The sequence below is a fragment of the Cnephaeus nilssonii genome (genome assembly GCF_951640355.1).
Source record: "Cnephaeus nilssonii genome assembly, chromosome: X".
Classification (NCBI taxonomy): Eukaryota; Metazoa; Chordata; class Mammalia; order Chiroptera; family Vespertilionidae; genus Cnephaeus; species Cnephaeus nilssonii.
In genome coordinates, this window is record NC_137071.1 from 50,798,437 (window position 1) to 50,817,905 (window position 19,469).

The window sequence follows — 19,469 nt, forward strand, 5'->3', positions numbered from 1 at the left end:
AGGACCAACTAGAAATTAAACATACACTGACTGAAATGAAAAATATTACACAGAGACCTAACAGCAGACTAGAGGACTGCAAGAATAGAGTCAAAGATTTGAAATACAAAGAAGCAAAAAATACCCAACCGGAAAAGCAAAAAGAAAAAAGAATCCAAAAATTTGAAGATAGTGTAAGGAGCCTCTGGGACAACCTCAAGCGTACCAACATCCGAATTATGGGGGTGCCAGAAGAAGAGAGAGAGCAAGATACTGAAAACCTTTTTGAAGAAATAATGACAGAAAACTTCCCCCACCTAGTAAAAGAAATAGACTTACAAGTCCAGGAAGCTCACAGAACCCCAAACAAGAGAAATCCAAAGAGGACCACACCAAGACACATCATAATTAAAATGCCAAGAGCAAAAGACAGAGAGAATATTAAAAGTAGCAAGGGAAAAACAGTTAATTACCTATGAGGGAGCACCCATATGATTGTCAGCTGATTTCTCAACAGAAACTATGCAAGCCAGACGGGAGTGGCAAGAAATATTCAAAGTGATGAATAGCAAGAACCTACAACCAAGATTACTCTACCCAGCAAAGCTATCATTCAGAAAGGTCAGATAAAGAGCTTCACAGATAAGAAAAAGCTAAAGGAGTTCATCACCACCAAACCAGTATTATACAAAATGCTGAAAAGTATTCTTTAAGAAGAGGAAGAAGAAGAAAAAGGTAAAGATAAAAATTATGAACAACAAATACATGCCTATCAACAAGTGAATCTGAAAATCAAGTGAATAAAAAATCTGATGAACAGATAAACTGGTGAATATAAAACAATCAGGGGCATAGAAAGGGAGTGGACTGACAATTCTTGGGGGGAAAGAGGTGTGAGGGGTGCGGGAAGAGACTGGACAAAAATCGTACACCTATGGATGAGGACAGTGCGGGGGGGGGGGGGGGCGGTAAGGGCAGAGGGTGGGGTGGGAACCGGGTGGAGGGGAGCTATGGGAGGAAAAAAGAGGAACAATTTTAATAATCTGAACAATAAAGATTTATTAAATTAAAAAAAAGAAAAAAAGAAAAAAATTTATTATAATTTATTTTAATGGCCTTTTACTAAATGCTTCAGTTTATTTTGCTTCCACTGGCTTCAAATATCCAGCCCCTTTCCCCCCCTAGTTTTCTCTTATATTTTACTTGAAACGAAAGTCTAGGCATGAGCATCATTAAAAATGCCATCTTTATTATTATGAGATTACAAGATATTTCCAATGCCTACACAATGGATAAACTTCATGAAATCTCTTCTAGTAAAATGTTTCATATTGTGAACAATGCCGTCGTTCACAGGCTGAATCAATGAGACAGGTATATTGGTGAGCAGGAGGTTGTTAAAAATATCACTAGATATTGATTTTGCACATAAAGATGAACTCAAGTATATCAAAATAATAGCTTGGCCATAACGTGTGAAACCAGGAAGAAACCAATTAGAGAAAAATATTTGTTCATCTGTGAATTTTGGTAAATAAGGGTTAACCATGTAATTTTGAAAGTTCTTGGATGCTATTTTCCAATTCTGAAAAGCTTATATCTTATAAGTTTACTGTCTTAGCACATCAAAAAAGAAATAACTTGTCTTCCTGCTGAACATGAATAACTTTTGGGTAGGTGCAATGGAATATTAAGTGTTAGGCAAAAAGAGGAGGGAGATGAAGAGGAGGAGAAATAGAAAACAATAGAAGACATACTTCTTTCCCTCAGAGAACCTACAATTAAATTATGGAGATAAGTCATAAGCACAGAAAAACAAAATTAAAAAAAATGCAAGCAGAAGTAATATGGCATATAAAGAAGAATACAGAGAAATTCTATAGAAAAAAATTGACAAAGCAGAGTAATCTCATTACAGTATTAAACTTTTATGAGCCTTCTAGAAATCTAAAAATCATACAACTAGATATAAGAAGTGGTTAAGATCCCTACCCTCCAACCCCGCTTTAATGTTCTGAGAGATAGTTAACTGCAAAGGACCATGTTGCCCTCGCATATTCCATAGGAAGAACCATCTTTATGCTTCCTCATGACTTCTATAAGACTCATGGATGACTTCCTAGTTTACCTTCCTCTATAAAACTCCTGGGTCCTTTCCTTTTCTTTGAGATATTCCTCATTAATGAACATTCTTCTTATGGCAATAGCCTGAATAATGATGATGATGATGATGAGGTCTGGGATTCAAAGAGGCTATTGGGTGTAATAATTTCCTAATATTTTCTTAAATTAATGGAGCTCAATTCTTATTGACTTATAGAAATAAGTGTTTGAATAAACAGGATATTCCTAAAATTCCCAGAAAATAAGGAAACTGAATTTTCAAGACTTTTAATGTGTTTAAAAAAAGTATTTCTATAACAGCAAACTCAGAGAGTGACGTCAGAGAAATGGTAGTGTGAAAGGTTCCCCTTATACTTACAATTTGATCAGCTATAATTGAACAAAGGATTCCATATTCTAGACATAAACACATCTGAGAGATCTGTGCATTAAAACATTTGAGGATGGGCAAGTCTGAGTGAGCATGGGAGGAGGGGAGGGAGAAGAGCAGAGATAGGTGCAACAGATATAGCTGGAAGCTTGCTGTAGGTCTTGGAAGAAGGGAGGAGTCAGGTGGCCACTGGCACTCTCTTCAGCCCAGATGAGCAGAGAAATACTGTGAGCATTCCTACAGGGCTGGGCAGTAGGCACTGTGGATAAACCCAGTGACCTGGGCAGAGACAGAGCACAGAGGTAAGGCAACAGTTGTCTGGCGGCTGCCATTTCCAAGAACAAAAACAAAGCTATAGAGCCTGGCTCCCTCCCCTCACCTTACCACAACTCCCCTACTTTAACCCTCCCAGAGCAAGCAGCAGGCCCCAGAAGAAGTGGTAACAGTCAGTGTTGGGCTACAGAGCACATTATCTGCAGCCCTGAGAACTGGGGAGGCAGAAATATTTTTCCCTGAGTGTGGTGTGTGTGTTTTGGGTTGGCGGGGGGGGGGGGGGGAACACTGTAAATCTGAGTGACAGGGGTGAAGAAGCTGAGTTCTGGCAGTTGCCACTACTAGGAGGAGGACAAAGCCACAAATAAACCAAATGGCCTCTCCCAGCTCATCCCAGTCTTACCTATTGTGGCTGCACTGCTGGAAGAGTGGTTGCAGGGGACAGTGCTGGGATTTCACAGGCTCAGAAACCCACTGCCAACAACATTCCCTCACAGGAGTGGTTCCCTGAGACTACAGTGACCTGATCACAGAGGAGACACCCACCTGCCCAGGGAATACAAGGTATTTTCCACACTCTACAAAGATCCAAGAGCTAGAGCAGTGCAAGAGAAACTAAGAAACTTGCACTTCAGAGCCACCTACAGGAAAACAAAAGAAAGACTTCCTATCAACCTACTAAATACAGAGATGCCACTCTTTAAATTAAAAAAGAGAGATTTAATTTTCATATATGCCTAGCAGAGAAATAATCCATCAAATTCCATGAATAAGCAAGGTAATGAGGCAGCTTAGAAAGAAAAAAAATTAAAAACCTCCAGAAAATACACTTAAAGACATGGAAATATGTTATTAACATGATAGAGAATTCAAGAGTGCAGTTCTGAAAAAAACTCAATGACGTACAAGAAAACACAAATAGTTTAATGAATTCAGAAATAAAATGCAATGAACAAAAGGACTACTTTACGAAAAAGACTGAAACCTTAACAATGAACCAAATAAAAATTCTGGAGAAGAAGAACTAAATAAAAGATATGAAGAATGGAAAACTGCAGCAACCACCAAACAGCTGCAAGCCCCAGAACACTGGTCCCCAATTGGCACAAACAAGCAGATTCATAGGAGCTCTACACTCCACCATGGAAAGGTCACATTTTGCCTGGGACAAGGAGAGAGAGAACTACATAACCAGACATCCAGAGAAGAGAGACCATGGGGAGACAAAGAAACAGCCCGCATATGAAAGAAAGCAGGCATCACCAGGAAAGGAAGTAAAAGAAATACAGGCAAGCAACCTGTTAGAGAAAGAATTCAGAGAAATGGTCATAAGGTGGCTGAAAAGAATGGAAGACAAATTCGGCAATATGAGTAAGAACCAAGAGGAAATGAAGAAGAACCAAGAAGAAATGAAAAATGACATCGATGCCGTAAAGAACTAAATAGAAAGCATCAAGAGTAGACTAGAAGAAGTAGAGAACAGCATCAGTGAACTAGAAGACAAGGTGGGAAAAAATAACCAATTAGAGCAGCTTTAGAAAAAAAAAATTAAAAAGCAGGAGGAGAGCCTAAGGGAACTTTGGAACAACACAGAACAAAACAACATCAGCATAATAGGGCTTCCTGAAGGAGAGAAAACGGAGCAAGGAATAGAAAACCTGTTTGAAGAAATAATGACAGAAAACTTCCCTAATATAGGGAAGAAAAAACCCACACAAATCCAAGAAACTCACAGAGTCCCAAGCAAAATGAACCCCAAAAGACCGACGCCAAGGCACATTATAATTAAATTGACGAACACCAACGACAAAGTAAGAATCTTAAAGGCTGCAAGAGAGAGACAGAAAGTAACATATAAGGGATCTCCTATTAGAATATCAACTGATTTCTCAACAGAAACACACCAGGCCAGAAGGGAATGGAATGAAATATACAAAGTGATGCAAAAAAAGGGACTGAATCCAAGAATACTATACCCAGCAAGGCTATCATTCAAAATTGAAGGTGGAATCAGAAGCTTCACAGATAAAAAAGGACTAAGAGAGTTCATCACTACCAAGCCAGCAATGCAAGAAATGCTAAAGGGACTGCTATAAAAAGAAGAAAGAGAAAGGCAAGAAGAAAAACAAACACTAAGAAAAAATATGACAAAAAACAGGTACCTATCAATAATAACATTAAACGTAAATGGATTAAATGAGCCAATCAAAAGACATAGGGTAGCTGAATGGATAAGAAATCATGACCCATATATTTGCTGTCTACAAGAGACCCACCTTAGAGCAAAGGATTCACACAGACTGAGAGTGAAGGGATGGAAAAACATTTTTCAGGCAAATGGAAATGAGAAAAAAGCTGGGGTTGCGATACTTATATCAGATAAAATAGACCTCAAAGTAAAGGCCATAATAAGAGATAAGGAAGGCCACTACATAATAATAAAGGGAGCAATTCAACAAGAAGATATAACTCTGGTAAACGTTTATGCACCCAATGCAGGAGCGTCCAAATACATAAAAAAAATCTCCTGGAAGATATCAAGGGAGAGATCCACATCAATACAATCATAGTAGGGGACTTTAATACACCACTGACATCAATGGATAAATCCTCTGGACAAAAAATCAGCAAAGAAACAGCAATTCTAAATGACACACTAGATCAGATGGACCTAATTGACATCTTCAGAGTATTTCACACCAAAGCCAGGAAATATACATTCTTCTCAAGTGCACATGGAACATTCTCAAAAATAGACCACATTTTGGGTAACAAGCAAAGTCTCCCTAAATTCAAAAAGATTGAAATCATATCAAGAATTTTCTCAGATCACAATGGCATAATATTAGAAATAAACTACAATAAAAACACTCCAAAAAATTCAAACACTTGGAAACTGAATAGCATGCTACTAAACAATGATTGGGTTATCAATGAGATCAAAGAAGAAATTAAAAACATCCTGGAGACTAATGACAATAAAAACACAACATTGCAAATCCTATGGGACACAATGAAAGCAGTCCTGAGAGGGAAGTGTATAGCTCTACAGGCCTACCTCAAAAAATAAGAAAAAATGGTAATAGATGATCTAACTCAACAACTCAAAGAATTAGAAAGGGAGCAACAAGAAAAGCCCACAGTGAGCAGAAGAAAGGAAATAATAAAGATCAGAGCAGAAATGAATGACATAGAGACAAAAAAAAAAAAAACAATACACAAGATCAACAAAACCAAGAGCTGGTTCTTTGAAAGGATAAACAAGATTGATGAACCTCTAGCCAGGCTCACCAAGAAGCAAAGAGAGAGGACCCAAATAAACAAAATCAGAAATGAAAAAGGTGAAATAACAACAGACCCCACAGAAATACAAAAGATTGTCAAATAATACTATGAACAACTCTATTCCAACAAACTAGACAACCTGGAGGAAATGGACACATTCCTAGAAAAACACAATCTTTCAAAACTTACTCAGGAAGAGACTAAAAATTTCAATCGGCTGATAACTATGGAAGAAATTGAAGCAGTCATCAAAAAGCTTCCAGCAAACAAAAGCCGGGGCCAGATGGCTTCACAGGGGAGTTTTACAAAACATTCAAGGAAGAGCTAAAACCTATCCTCCTCAGACTATTCCAGCAAATGCAAGAAGAAGGAACACTTCCAAGCTCCTTCTATGAAGCCAGCATCACCCTAATACCAAAACCAGATAAAGATAACACAATGAAGAGAATTACAGGCCAATATCCCTCATGAACATAGATGCCAAAATCCTCAACAAAATTCTAGCAAATCGAATCCAGCAGTACATCAGAAAGATCATACACCACGAGCAAGTAGGATTTATCCCTGGGATGCAAGGATGGTACAATATTCGCAAATCAATAAACGTGATACATCACATAAACAAATTGAGAGATAAAAACCATATAGTCATATCAATTGATGCAGAAAAAGCATTTGACAAAATCCAACACCCTTTCTTGATAAAAACTCTCAGCAAGCTGGGAATAGAAGGATCATACCTCAACATAATAAAAGCCATATATGACAAACCCACAGCCAACATCATACTCAATGGGCAAAACTAAAACCATTTCCCCTAAGAACAGAAACAAGACAGGAATGCCAACTCTCACCACTCCTGTTCAACATAGTGTTGGAAATACTAACCATTTCAATCAGACAAGAAGAAGAAATAAAAGGCATCCAAATTGGAAAAGAAGAAGTAAAACTGTCCTTATTTGCAGATGACATGATACTGTACATAGAAAACCCTAAAGACTCCATCAAAAAATTATTAGACTTAATAAATGAATTCGGCAGAGTAGCAGGATACAAAATAAATGCTAAGAAATCTATGGCATTTCTATACACCAATAATAAACTTACAGAAAGAGAGACTAAAAAAGCAATCCCATTTACCATCACGCCAAAAAATTAAGATACCTAGGAATAAACTTAACTAAGGAGGTAAAAGACCTATACGCGGAAAACTATACAGCACTGAAAAAAGAGATAGAGGAAGACATAAACAGATGGAAGAACATACCATGTTCATGGATTGGTAGAATCAACATCATCAAAATGTCCATACTACCCAAAGCAATCTATAATTTCAATGCACTTCCCATTAAAATACCAATGGCATACTTCATAGACCTAGAACGAACTTTCCAAAAATTCATCTGGAATGAAAAAAGACACCGAATAACTACAGCAATCCAGAGAAAGAAGAACAAAGTAGGAGGGATCTCAAATACCAGATTTCAAGCTATATTACAAAGCCACTGTTCTCAAAACTGCCTGGTATTGGCACAAGAACAGACATATAGATCAAAGGCATAGAATAGAGAACCCAGAAATTGATCCAAATCACTATGCTCAATTAATATTTGACAAAGGAGGCATGAACATACAATGGAGTCAAGACAGTCTCTTCAATAAATGGTGTTGGGAAAATTAGATAGATACATGCAAAAAAATGAAACTAGACCACCAACTTACACCATACACAAAAATAAACTCAAAATGGATCAAGAACTTAAACATAAGACGGGAAACCATAAAAATACTAGAGGAATCTACAGGCAGAAAAATCTCTGACATATGCCAAAAGAACTTCTTCTCTGATACTGCTCCTAGGGCAATGGAAGCTAAAAAGAAAATAAACAAGTGGGACTACATCAAAATAAAAAGCTTTTGCACAGCAATGGAAACCATCAATAAAACAACAAGAAAGCCCACTGCATGGGAGAACATATTTGCCAATGATGTCAACGATAAGGCTTTAATCTCCAACATTTACAGGGAACTCATGCAGCTTAACAAAAAGAAGATAAACAACCCAATCAAAAAATGGGCAACTGATTTAAATAGACACTTTTCAAAAGAAGACAGAAGGAAGTTCAAGAGACATATGAAAACCTGCTCTAAATCACTAATCATTAGAGTAATGCAAATCAAAACAACAATGCGGTTCCATCTCACACCTGTCAGAATGGCCATTATCAACAAGTCAAAAAATGTCAAGTGCTGGCAAGGATGTGGAGGAAAAGGAACCCTCGTGCACTGCTGGTGGGAATGCAGATTGGTGCAGCCACTGTGGAGAACAGTATGGAGTTTCCTTAAAAAACTAAAAATAGAACTCCCATTTGACCCAGTGATCCCACTTCTAGGAATATATCCCAAGAAACTGGAAACATCAATCAGAAAGGATATATGCACCCGTATGTTCATAGCAGCACAATTTACCATACCTAAGATTTGGAAACAGCCTAAGTGCCCATAAGCAGATGAGTGGATTAAAAAACTGTGGTACATCTACACAATGGAATACTACGCTGTGGTAAAAAAGAAGGAGCTCTTACCATTTGCAACAATATGGATGGAGATGGAGAACATTATGCTTAGTGAAATAAGCCAGGCAGAGAAAGATAAATATCACATGATCTCACTCATTTGTGAAATATAATGAACAACATAATCTGATGGGGAAAAAATAGATCCAGAAACAGAGAAACATCAATCAGAACGTCAAACCTCAGGGAAGAAATTGTGAGGTAACTAGAAACCCAAGAACGCCTGAGAACGCCTTTCTAGCCATGCTAGCAATCATCAGATGTACGGTAATTTTACCTGGGACAAGAGGGTAAGTATTTTGGTCTTATGCTACTGACCCTTCATGGGTAAGACCCCTTACGGGGGCTGATCCCCTGACTAATGTAGTTACCAATAATACCAAACACCTTGGTCATCCAGGAGGCCCATGGGTGGGGCAAGAAAGTATAAATACACAGGGGTATCCACCCAGCTTCCCTTTTGTATGACACAAAATCAAAATAATGCCCCTTTATGTGTACAATTAAAGAGAGGTTTCTGGCTTGTGTGGACACCAAACAAAGGGTGTCACTACTATCACTACTTGCCCCCAGTAGAGGTGCAGAAAATGTAACTAAGACCTTGTCTATATAAAAAGAAATGAACAGCCAGTTTGAAAGGGAATTGCCATGGACTAGAACAAAGAATATCCTTACATGATATTATTCTACACTGTCATTAAAATTTTTCCCAGATTTGGATCACCCTCAGTACTTATAATAGTGCCTCGCACCCTTGAGGATAAAAAACAAAACAAAAACCATCTGCTTGGTGCTTGGAGACAAACTTAACACATCTCTTGATACTTTAGAATTACAACAGCATAATATACAATTATCCCAAGCAAAATTACTAATTCTTTGAATGTCTGGTAGCAAGTTAAAAAGGACATGTAAGGTTTTAATCTTTTTCATTGTGTAGAGGGCCTCCTGGGAAGGCACCTGAGCATTCTATATTGGTCCCTATTACCGTTTAGGCCAAGAGAGACCCTCTTCTCACAATTCAATTGCTCACAGCTGTTGCATGAGCTCTCTGTTCATGTCGAGGTTGAAGTCTCGTGATGGCTGGTACCATGGACCTGTCTCTCACCCAGTGGGGCGAACTGAGCCCTCCCTGGAGAAGAAACCCGGGTTCCACAAGACATGTGATCAGTGCTGGGGCCCCGCGAGGGGATCCCAAGGCAAGTGCTGGGCATGGAGGCCACGGGGGCATAGGCCACCAAGGAGACAAAACAACCTCACGTCACCCTGCTTGGCCCCGGAGGATGGCTGGTTCGCCAGAGATGGGTAAGATTCCTCAAGGAAGGAACAACCTAAGACAGGCACAGTCGCAGAGGGGCCATCAGGAGAGAATTTGGGGATCAACAGAGGTGGGGCACAGACCCTCACCCCCCCAACATTGCAGGGGCCTGAACCCTATCTCCTTCTGAGGGAGGTCTCCTGCCCCCATGGCTGCTTCGTGCTTCCCATGCCCAGCTCAGATCAGGACCCAGGTGAGACTTGGCCGACAACAGCTGCCCTCTTACTCCAAAAAGAATTGTTTGAGTTATCTTATACCCATGGTGTGGGGAAGTGGGTTTACAATATCTAAATCCAGCCTACCACTAGGAATGCTCAGGACCTACTCAAGAAGGCAAATAATCCCTTCAACTAATATTTACAGGGTAAAATAAGATTGTTGTTAGAGTAACAAATTTGACAGTAAAATAGTAGTCAAGTTTTCAGGCAAATTTAAATTGGCTAGTTGAAACAAGCAAATATTCTAGAAAAATTAATTGTACTGGACAAAAAGGTGTTCCTAAAGTGTTAACTAAAATTTTTATTGGTACTTCATCTCATGATAAAATTGTGCACCATGTAATGAACCTAAAACAGTAATATTATAGAGCAAAAAATTAAAATGTAAAAGCCATCAAGACTACATTATAAAATTTTCAAAAGCCTCCTAACATTTATATCAAAAAAGGAGGGTATAGTAGAAGAATATCATGTAAGGAAAAATAACCTGTAAGTAAATTACATCTGGAAAATTAATACTTTAGAAAATTAATGGTAATGCTAAAAGCAAGATACCCATGAAAAACACACAAGCTGTCAAAACAAGCCAGAGGAAAATCATTTGGGCAAAAATGAAATATGATCCCAAGTCAAATTTATAGAAAATATTCCTTTATTAACTTTTGGTCGAGAATATGTTTGTATATTTTCAGAAAACAACTCCGAGACCATGTGGATTCCAGCAACAGAGAGGAATCGACAGGACTACTCCAGCCATGAAGACAGAAAAGAAGCAGTCCAGAGATGGAAGACGCTGACTTGGTCTTCCCATACTAGCAGTTAGCAGCTGTGCATCACTGCAGGTTGCCCAGGACCAAACCAGAGAGAGTCGGACCTGCATTACCACCATTTCTCCACCATCCAGAACTGAAATGTCACTGCTGACATATACACATAAGGAACTGTTGGACATTGTAATTGGGTCTCAAAAGAACTGTTGGCCCAGAAAGAAACTCACTACAGACTGATTCATTTCCTGTCACCATAACCATAACCATTATTGCTTGTCTCATTTTCGGTTCTTATAAGTGTATTTCTAATAGCACATGATCTCACTCATCTAGTGGAAATAATGAACAACATAGACTGATGAACAAGAACAGACCCAGAAACAAGGAGGCACGGATCAGACTGTTGGGCCTCAGAGGGAGGGGAGGGGGGGGGGTAAAGGGGAGAGATCAACCAAAGGACTTGTGTGCAAGCATATGCGCCTAACCAGCGGTTGGGGACAACAGGGGGTGGGGGCATGTGTGGGGAGGGGTGTGGTATGGGAATGGGGGCATGAGGACAAATATGTGATACCTTAATCAATAAAGAAATTAAAAAAATAATATATCATTTATATATGAAGGATAAATAAAGAGTTTTTCAGATATATAGAAGCTGAGGGAATTTACCACCACAAGACCTCCTTTATAGAAAATACTCATAAATACTTATGCCTTAAACAAAAAGACAAAAGGATACAAAACTATGAATAAGACGACTAACAGACAGAAGACTATTGTAACCTTCTTTCAGAACAGGGTATTATACACTTAAATATAACATAAAGGTGCAAAGAGGTGAAAAAAATATTAAAACGAGAAGACAATATCTACTACAATTTGAAAATGAACTCACAGCATCAATAGGAATAATTTGTGACAACAAAAATATAAAAGGAGGGGGATGTCTGAATTTCCAAAGGGGAATGGAGATAAGATGCATGCACAAGAAAATATACTACTGTATATATAAAATTTATTTTGTATAAACCTAATGGTAACCACACACACACACAAAAAAAAAAACACAACACAAAACAAAAAATGAACTAAATTATAGAATAATCATCCTGAATAACCAACTGAACACTAGCTGGAGAGGTATAATAATCAAGGATTTACAGAAGCCACATCAAGACTGGTTGCCGAGGGCTAGACATAGCCAGTGTCTTATATTGGCCTGCACCAGAGTCCCTCCCAAGAGGCCCAGAACCAAAACATCCAGTGGCCAGGTTCAGACAACATCAGAGCAGGATCCAATAAACTTCACAAGCGGCATATACAAAGGGAGATCTTGACAGGAACCAAATACTGCTGAGGCAAATTCTGTTTTGTGTGGTTAGCACCTGTACAGCAGCTTCCAAGCCATGGTCTGGGTTGAGCCTCATACTAAGCCAGGCTGAGGGTCAATCTCACAAATGCATGGGCCAATAGGAATCAAGAATCAATTACAACAGGGGGGCCTACATAGCCCACAAAAGGGACATTCCTGGAGCACCCAGCTCAAGTGATCAACAAGAGTGCACCCCTAAAACCCACAAGACACCTACTACATAAGGCCATCCCACAAAGACTAGGAGTCATAGCAGATCTATCTAATTAATAGAAACAATCACAAAGAGTTACCCAAAATGGGGAGACAAAGAAACAGGCCCCACATGAAAGAACAAAAGAAATTTCTAGAAAAAGAGCTAAATGAAATGAAGGCAAGCAATTTATCAGATATAGAGTTCAAAGTAATTGTTATAATGATGCTCAATAGCATGAAAAAGACATATAAACCATAAAAAAGATGAGGCAGGTGAAAAATGGTGGCCGAATAGGCAGACATGTTCTGCACTTTCTCATGGAGCAGATAGAAGGAACAACTAAATCGATAACATCTACCTGGAATTGGCAAATTAGACTCAGCTGGTGAGACAATCCGCAGTGTGAAAGGGATGAAGATGCCTGGAGAACAGTAGGATCGGGGATCTGAGCTGGAGAGAGAGAGAGAGAGAGAGAGAGAGAGAGAGAGAGAGAGACAGACGCGCGACCGCCAGATGACAGGGTCAGAAGGAAGCTGTGCTGCACCAAGTACATATCCCTTGGGGACATGCCCAACACCCGACTGTGGAAGGGAGGTCCACAGGGCTTTTGATAGCCAGGGAATCTAGATCTAAGTTCACAACCATGAGCAGCTGTACCCAGAAAGGCAGCCTGAAGAGCTGCCTGAGCTGTGTGGTGCCAGCGGGTGGGGAGTGGGGGGAGAGAAACTCGCAGTGGTACAGCTGTTTTGCTTCTGTTTTGTCTTTGCTTTTATTCACTAAACTCAATTCTTAGGACCTTTCTTTCAATTACAAATACTCACCGAGGCTGCAGTGGAGGTGGAGGTGCAGTTTTGTCAAGGCTGGGGAGAGGCTGTGGAGGAGAGCAGGACAGGGAGAGGTGAACTGGAATACAGCACTGAGACATTCTGGACCCTCCAAAAACTAAGCAGCCATTTTTCTCCTGAAGAGCTAGCCCCTCCCAGCCGTGTCAGTGCAGCTAGTGTAGCCATACCCAGCCTTGAGCTTTGCAGAAGAAATAAAGACTCTGAATAGCTCCAGGGAGCCCTTGGGGACTGGGTTGGGGGCCTTTCAGTCCAGGAAACCAATACAGCAACATACCCACCTAAGCCCTTGTCAGACACAGATGCTTGAGTGATTAAGACTGACAACAGGCAGACAAGAAAAGCGGGCAGATTGGTCCCGCCTACTTGCAACCAATGCTGTGGAGACAAACACAGAGGAGCTGTGGATCACTTGGCACTTCAACAGGGTCCTAACTACCTAACAGGAAACTGAGAAGTGGCAGACAGAACAATAGAGTGGGATCTTAAACTAGCCCCCATGGGGCATTAAAACTCAGCTGAAGAGAACAACACTTCACTTTTTATTTTTTATCTTCTATTTATTTTTTATTTGTTTTTGTTTTTTATATTTTATATTTTATATTATTTTTCTTCATTCTATTTTATATTATCATTATTTTATTTTATCTTATTTTATCTTTCTTTCCACCCTTTACATCCTCAATTCTCCCTTTTTCATCTGTTTCTCTTCTCCTGTCCCACTTTAGTTTTTTTTCTCTTTTTACCCCTTGTTAAAAATTGATATTCTTTATCTACTTTATTGATGTGTTATTATTACTGTAGTCTGTTGACTTACTCATATATCTAATTTTGTCTCCTCTGCTTCAAGTCCATGCACCCTTCTCTTTTTCTTCACTAGCCATTTTTTTGTGCTTTTGTTTTCCCTCTCCACTCTTGCTCTCTTCTCCTAATCGTTTAGTTTCATTGACTAAACTCAAGCCTATCTACTCTCTCCTCTATTCTCCTTTTCCAAAAATAGATGAATAAATAGATAAATTCAAAAACATTTTTAATCTTTTTATTTATTGATTATTTTGTGTATTTTCTTTTCCTCTTATCCACTCATTAGCTTTCAACCTCCTCTATATTGAACCATGGTCCTTCACCTATTCATTCAATTCCTCAACCTTACATTCTGTATGTAAGATTTATTTATATAGATTTTGTCCTCTTTTTCAGGGTGTTTGTTGTTTGTATTTTTGGTTTATTTGTTTGTTTTGTGTTGTTTTCTCCATATATATATATGGATTTTCACCTTTTTAATTATTACATTTTTATTTTCAATCAGCATTATTATTATTACTATTATCTTACTTTTATTTTTAAATGTCATTTGATTTTCTCTTTCTTTTATTTTGGGATTAGTGTCCTATATTCTATTTGCATCTTTCCCTTACAATCGTTTTACCCTATCTCAACGCTAACATTATGCCATCACTCTCCTCCTAACCTTTCCCCTTTTGGTCTCCTGTTTATCTTAACCCTTTCTGGCTTTAGATTTTCCCTACTTTTTCAGGTTATTCTCTGCTAAAATTTCACCCTACTCATATATCTAATTCCCAACCCCCTGCTCCAAGTCCATACATGCCTCTCTCTACGCTACCTTAAAAAAAAATTGTTTTTCTCTCTGGAATTTTGTTGCTGTTTGCTTGAATGTTGATTAGATTGAATTTTTATGCTTTTTTATGAGATTGTTTTGATTATTCCTTTTGTTTGTTTGTTTGGTTCTTTTGTTTGCTTTGTTTTTGTTTGTTTTTTACTTTTGTTTTCCCTTGCCTCACTTGATATTAGTTGGTGTTGCAGTTTGTATTAATCTCCAGGCTCGTGTTGCTGTAATTTGCTGGGATTAGTGGTTGTTCTATTGGAGTTTACTCCCCATATATATAGTTTGTTCCCCTTTTCTCTCTTAGTATCATTCTTGTCTCTCTTACTTTTTTTCTTTTCTTTTATTTCTCCTCTTTTCCCAAGTTCAGATTCACACTCTTTTTTTTTTCTTTTTACTCTTCCTCTTCCTCTCCTATTCCCTAATTTGTCTTTCTCTGGTGGTTACCTTTATTGGAGGTTATTAATATTGTGAATACAATTCTGTTCAGTGCCTTGTGTGTTGTGCCTGGTTGTGTTGTATTTTGTACCTTTAAATCAACGCTGGAGAGAGAGAACTACATAACCAGACATCCTGAGAAGAAAGACCATGGGGAGACAAATAAATAGCCCCCATAGAAAAGAAAAGCAGGCATCACCAGAAAAGGAAGTAAACGAATTAGAGGCAAACAACCTATCAGAGAAAGAATTCAGAGAAATGGTCATAAGGTGGCTGAAAAGGATGGAAAACAAATTTGACAATATGAGTAAAAACCAAGAGGAAATGAAGAAGAACCAAGAAGAAATGAAAAATGACATCACTGCTGTAAAGAACTCAATAGAAAGCATCAAGAGTAGACTAGAAGAAGCAGAGGACCGCATAAGTGAGCTAGAAGACAAGATGGGAAAAAATACCCAAGTACAACAGCTTCTAGAAACAAAAATTAGAAAGCATGAGGAGAGCCTAAGGGAACTTCGGGACAACACAAAACAAAACAACATCAGGATAATAGGGGTACCAGAAGGAAAGGAAACTGAGCAAGGAATAGAAAACCTGTTTGAAGAAATAATAACAGAAAACTTCCCTGATATAGGGAAGAAAAAACCCACACAAATCCAAGAAGCTCACAGAGGTCCAAGCAAAATGAACCCCAAAAGACTGACACCAAGGCACATTATAATTAAGTTGGCAAACACCAACGACAAAGTAAGAATCTTAAAAGCGGCCAGAGAGTGACAGACAGTTACATACAAAGGAACCCCCATCAGACTAGCAACTGATTTCTCAACAGAAACTCATCAGGCCAGAAGGGAATGGAATGAAATATACAAAGTCATGCAAAGGAAGGGTCTCAATCCAAGAATACTGTACCCAGCAAGGCTATCAATCAAAATTGAAGGTGAAATCAGGAGCTTCACAGACAAAAAAGGACTAAGGGAGTTTATCACCACCAAACCAGCAATGCAAGAAATGCTAAAGGGTCAGCTGTAAAAAAAAAAAAAAAGAAAGAAAAAGAGAAGAAAAGAAAGAAATAGGAAGCAAAGAAGGAACACATGAGTATAGAATAAAAATGGCGACAAATAAGTACCTATCAATAATAACTTTAAATGTAAATGGATTGAATGCCCCAATCAAAAGACACAGGGTAACAGATTGGATAAAAAAACAAAACCCATATATCTGCTTTCTACAGGAAACCCACCTCAAAAAAAATGGACGCATACAGACTGAGAGTAAAGGGATGGAAAAAGGTTTTCCAGGCGAATGGAAATGAAAAAAAAGCTGGGGTAGAAATACTTATATCTGACAAATTAGATCTCAAAGTGAAGGACATAACAAGAGATAATGAAGGCCACTTCATAATACTAAAGGGAGCAATCGAACAAGAAGAAATAACTCTGGTAAACATATATGCATCCAATGCAGGAGCACCAAGATACATTAAAAAACTCCTGGAAGATATCAAAGGAGAGATTGACAGCAATACAATCATAGTAGGAGACTTCAATACCCCACTATCACCATTGGACAAATCCTCTAAAGAAAAAAATCAGCAAAGAAACATCAATCCTAAATGACTCACTAGACCAGATGGAATTAATCGACATCTTCAGAACATTTCACCCCAAAGTCACAGAATATACATTCTTCTCAAGTGTACATGGGTCATTTTCAAAGATAGACCATATGTTAGGACATAGGCAAAGTCTCTCCAAATTCAAGAAGATAGAAATCATATCAAGTATCTTCTCAGATCACAGTGGCATAAAACTGAAAATCAACTACAATAAAAACAACCCAAAGAAATCAAACACATGGAGACTAAACAGCATGCTATTAAACAATGACTGGGTTACCAAAGACATCAAGGAAGAAATAAAAAACATCATGGCAACAAATGACAATGAAAACACAACAATCCAAAATATATGGGACACAGCGAAAGCAGTCCTGAGAGGGAAGTTCATAGCTCTACAAGCCTACTGCAAAAAACAAAAAACAATGGTAATAAATCACCTAACCCAACAACTCAAAGAGTTAGAGAGAGAGCAACAAGAAAAGCCCAGTGTAAGCAGAAGGAAGGAAAAAATAAAGATCAGAGCGGAGATAAACGACATAGAGATCAAAGAAACAATACAAAAGATCAACAAAACCAAGAGCTGGTTCTTTGAAAGGATAAACAAGATTGATGAACCTCTAGCCAGGCTCACCAAGAAGCAAAGAGAGAGGACCCAAATAAACAAAATCAGAAATGAAAGAGGTGAAATAACAACAGACCCCGACGAAATACAAAGGATTGTTACAAAATACTACGAACAACTCTATTCCAACAAACTGGACAACCTGGAGGAAATGGACATATTCCTAGAAAAATACAACCTTCCAAAACTCAATCAGGAAGAATCTGAACAGCTCAACAGGCCAATAACTATGGAAGAAATTGAAGCAGTCAACAAAAAGCTCCCAGTAAACAAAAGCCCGGGGCCAGACGGCTTCACAGGAGAGTTTTACCAAACTTTCAAGGAAGAACTAAAACCTATCCTCCTCAGACTATTCCAAAAAATTCAAGAGGAAGGAACACTTCCAGGCTCCTTCTATGAAGCCAGCATCACCCTAATACCAAAACCAGATAAAGACAACACAATGAAAGAGAATTACAGACCAATATCCATCATGAACATAGATGTCAAAATCCTCAACAAAATTCTAGCAAATTGGCTCCAGCAATACATCAGAAAGATCATACACCATGACCACGTAGGATTTATCCCAGGAATGCAAGGATGGTACAATATCCTCAAATCAATAAACGTGATACATCACATAAACAAATTGAGAGATAAAAATCACATAGTCATATCAATAGATGCAGAAAAAGCATTTCACAAAATCCAACACCATTTTTTGATAAAAACTCTCAACAAGGTGGGAATAGAAGGATCATACCTCAACATAATAAAAGCTATATATGATAAACCCACAGGAAACATCATACTCAATGGGAAAAAACTAAAACCATTTCCCCTAAGAACAGGAACAAGACAGGAATGCCCAGTCTCACCACTCCTGTTTGACATAGTACTGGAAGCATTAGCTATCGCAATTAGGCAAGAAGAAGAAATAAGAGGCATCCAAATTGGAAAAGAAGTGAAGCTGTCCTTATTTGCAGATGACATGATATTGTACATCAAAAACCCTAAAGATTCCATCAAAAAAACTAATAGACTTAATAAATGAATTCGGCAATGTAGCGGGATACAAAATTAATGCCAAGAAATCTATGGCATTTCTATACACCAATAGTGAACTTACAGAAAGAGAGACTAAAAAAGCAATCCCATTTACCATCGCACCAAAAATATTAAGATACCTAGGAATAAACTTAACTAAGGAAGTAAAAGACCTATACACGGAAAACTACAGGACACTGAAAAAAGAGATAGAGGAAGACGTAAACAGATGGAAGAACATACCATGTTCATGGATTGGTAGAATCAACATCATTAAAATGTCCATACTACCCAAAGCAATCTACAGATTCAATGCACTCCCCATCAAAATACCAACAGCATATTTCACAGACCTAGCAAGAACTCTCCAAAAATTCATCTGGAATAAAAAAAGACCCCTAATAGCCACAGCAATCCTGAGAAAGAAGAATTAAGTAGGAGGGATCTCAATACCAGACCTCAAGCTGTATTACAAAGCCACTGTTCTCAAAACAGCCTGGTACTGGTACAAGAACAGACATATAGATCAATGGAACAGAATAGAGAATCCAGATATCGATCCAAACCACTATGCTCATTTAATATTTGACAAAGGAGGCATGAACATACAATGGAGTCAAGACAGTCTCTTCAATAAATGGTGTTGGGAAAATTGGACAGATACATGCAAAAAAATGAAACTAGTTCACCAACTTACACCATACCCAAAAATAAAGTCAAAATGGATACAGGACTTAAACATAAGACGGGAAACCATAAAAATACTAGAGGAATCCACAGGCAACAAGATCTCAGACATATGCCAAAAGAACTTC

At 38.3% G+C, this 19,469-nt stretch overlaps 1 protein-coding gene across 3 annotated transcripts in view; it reads right to left on the reverse strand.

Annotated features, from left to right (window-relative positions):
• Positions 1 to 19,469, reverse strand: part of HDAC8 (histone deacetylase 8) — a 234,888-nt gene that overhangs the window by 87,005 nt on the left and 128,414 nt on the right. The window contains exon 5 of one of the 3 annotated variants that reach the window (XM_079765341.1): positions 13,300 to 13,349. The exons of the other annotated variants lie outside the window; for them this stretch is intronic. Within the exon in view, the coding sequence (XP_079621467.1) occupies positions 13,300 to 13,349 (50 nt within the window). The remainder of the gene's footprint in view (positions 1 to 13,299; positions 13,350 to 19,469) is intronic. 3 annotated transcript variants of the gene reach the window in all.